The sequence below is a fragment of the Tupaia chinensis genome, unplaced genomic scaffold (assembly GCF_000334495.1).
Source record: "Tupaia chinensis unplaced genomic scaffold, TupChi_1.0 Scaffold142100_1, whole genome shotgun sequence".
Classification (NCBI taxonomy): Eukaryota; Metazoa; Chordata; class Mammalia; order Scandentia; family Tupaiidae; genus Tupaia; species Tupaia belangeri.
Window position 1 is genome coordinate 1,197,229 of NW_006201951.1, and position 2,566 is coordinate 1,199,794.

General features: G+C 67.3%; 1 protein-coding gene across 1 annotated transcript in view; it reads right to left on the reverse strand.

Moving 5' to 3' along the window:
* The window catches only part of SOHLH1 (spermatogenesis and oogenesis specific basic helix-loop-helix 1), a 6,251-nt gene extending 3,685 nt beyond the window's left edge, over positions 1 to 2,566 (reverse strand). Inside the window, exons 1-5 of the mRNA XM_006163342.2 lie at positions 2,480 to 2,566; positions 2,106 to 2,240; positions 1,553 to 1,697; positions 949 to 1,058; positions 53 to 150 (exon numbers count right to left, since the gene is read on the reverse strand). Of these exons, the coding sequence (XP_006163404.1) occupies positions 53 to 150; positions 949 to 1,058; positions 1,553 to 1,697; positions 2,106 to 2,240; positions 2,480 to 2,544 (553 nt within the window). The 5' untranslated portion in view covers positions 2,545 to 2,566. The remainder of the gene's footprint in view (positions 1 to 52; positions 151 to 948; positions 1,059 to 1,552; positions 1,698 to 2,105; positions 2,241 to 2,479) is intronic.

Consider the following 2,566-nt stretch of genomic DNA (forward strand, 5'->3'; position numbering starts at 1 on the left):
AGAGCATGGCCCCTCTGGACAGGGCACCGTGCCAAGCCGTGCTCACACTCACCAGAGAGGGCGGGCAGCCTGCCCAGCGTTCCGGACGTCCCTGGTGGGCCCTTGTTCTCGTCCACACCCAGTGCAGCGCAGCTCGGGGGGCCCTGGTGCCTGAGCAGTGCACAGGCGAAGGGAGGGACCCTGAGCCACAGATCGGTCAGGATCTGACCCGAGCCAGATGGTGCTAGCCATGCCCTGCTGTCCAGGGTCCCGGACACACACTGCCAAAGGCCCTGGCTGTTCCGGGAGGCTGGCCACCTGGCCACACCAGGAAGAGCCCACGGTCACACCCACAGGACACTCGAGGCATGCTGGGGCCAGGCCAGATCTGCATCCTCTCCCACCGCCCCCCTCCCCGACCCCAAGTCATCCTGCAGCCCGGCAGCTCTCGGACACCACCCCCTGCTGGGGGCAGCCAGGAACTTCATGTTGCTAGTGGCCCTGCAGTGCCATGGCCTGCCACTGTGGGAAGGAGCCAGTTCATCCTACTTTTGAGAACCCCAGTCCTGAGGACGGGGCCTGTGGCCAGGAATGGGTACGTGTCTCCCGGCCCCCCGCCAGGCCCCCACCTCCACAGAGCCCTGGGACTGTGAAGGACTACGGGCAGCAGAGGCAGGGACAGAGGGCGCACTGGGCACCTGGCCCTCGCGCCAGCCCAGTTCAAGCCTAGCCAAGCTACCCTTCCTAGAACCAGCTCGGGCTGGCCAGTCCCAACCTGACTCAGCAGGGACAGGTCAGCCCTTCCTGACAGGCCCTTGGCGGGTCACTTGTCATGGGTGACCAAGCTGGGCCTGGGCTTGTGGTGGGGACAGCCGGTGTGGCCGTGCTCGCAGGCCCACAGCCCTGCAGGAGACCCACAGCCCTGCAGGAGGCCCACAGCCCTGCAGGAGACCCACGCCGGACACTAACGGAGCCGTGCTGGGCGCTCCTGTCTCGGAGTCCGGAACCTGACCCAAGAGGTCCAACCGCAAGACGTCCTGCTGCCAAGGCTGCCGTACACCTCGCGAGGGGACGAGAACCTGGGGAGTGAGGACACAGCGACAGGATGCAGGAGACACAGACAAGGCCGTGGTCAGACTCGCTGCCTGGCCCAGCCCTGACCCAGAGCTTCGCCCCAGTCCGGCCTCTGCTCAGAACTCACCTCACTCCTCCTGAGTTGGCCAGGCCCACCCAGGTCCTCACTGCAAACGTCGGGACCCCCACCCTCACGAAGCCCAGGCAGCCCAGGCAGGCCCGCCGCCCCCTAGCTGTGCTGGGCCTTGGGGGAGGCAAGGTCCCAAAGCGCAGGGAATGTTCTAGGTGGTACGTGGCCAGGAGACACAGGGGCATGGCCCCCCAGAGCAGGCACTGAACATGGGGCGACTGATCAGTCCATGGAGTGGGGCATGTGAGGCCATCAGGGGGCCCAGGCCCTCCCAGCCCCTCCTAGCAGGGAGTAATAACAGGCAGGACTGCAAACCCAAGGGTGGGGGGCACTGCCCATGGGGGGCTGGCCGGGCCGTCCACCACTCACAACCTGGTGCTCCCGGGGTCCCAGGGCGTGGGCGAGCCGGAGGAACTGCACCGCCATCTCCAGGACGGAGGCCATGTCCTCCCGACGGCCATCGAACTGGGGCAGCAGGGCCCGCAGGTGCTCACAGCTCACAGCGATCCGCTTCCTGCTTCCAGGACACAGGACCGTGAGCTCCCACTCAGGACACAGGGCCCGACGCTGGGGCCCACCTCGGGTGGCCACATCAGGGTGCACCAACCTGACCCCAACCCCCCAGCACTGGCTCAGACCGGGCTGGCGTCTCCTGCTCTGTGGGCCACCCCACTGCTTTGGGGTGCATGAAAGGAGAGGCTCAGAGGCAGACTCAGAGGTCAGGGTGTGGAACACGGACAGCCTCAATATGCCCAGGGCTTCAGGTCAGTGCTGCCCCCCACAGCTTCCTGGGGGGTTCTGCTGAAAGGGCCAGACACTGTCCCTGCTGCCAGAACCTGGCCCCGAACCAGCCCCAGCAGCAAATCTAACCTGCCTCCCCACCCGTCCTGGGACCCTCTGTCGCCCAGCAGCCGCGGCCCACCTGCGCTCCCGCTCGCTGAGCACGCTCCGCGGGAGGTTGGAGCCCTGGCCCTCGGCCGCCAGGCGGGTTTCGCCCAGGCCTGAGTGCCCGCCAGGACCCCTGCAGCCGGATGGGGCCCCGGACAGGACAGAGCCACTGGGGAAAAAAGCCAAGAGCACCCGGTTGTGTGAACCACGAAAGGCCAGCGGAGGCCCCAGGGGGGCATGGGCGTCTGGGAGGGGAGGGGGGGCGGTAAAAGGCCGGCCTGAGTCACCCAGAACAGCCCTGGCCCGGTAGGCGCCTCCCCCGCCGGGCCAAGCTCTCTGCACCAACCTCGAAGTACCCGCGGGCACAGGCCTTGGGCCTAACACCCTCGTTGTCCCCCAACTCCTCACCTGCATCCTTCAAAGGCGAGAACTCGGGGAACCGCAGCAGGAAGCTCAGGCACCCAGGACGCCATGAGCCGGAGACCCGCCCAGAGC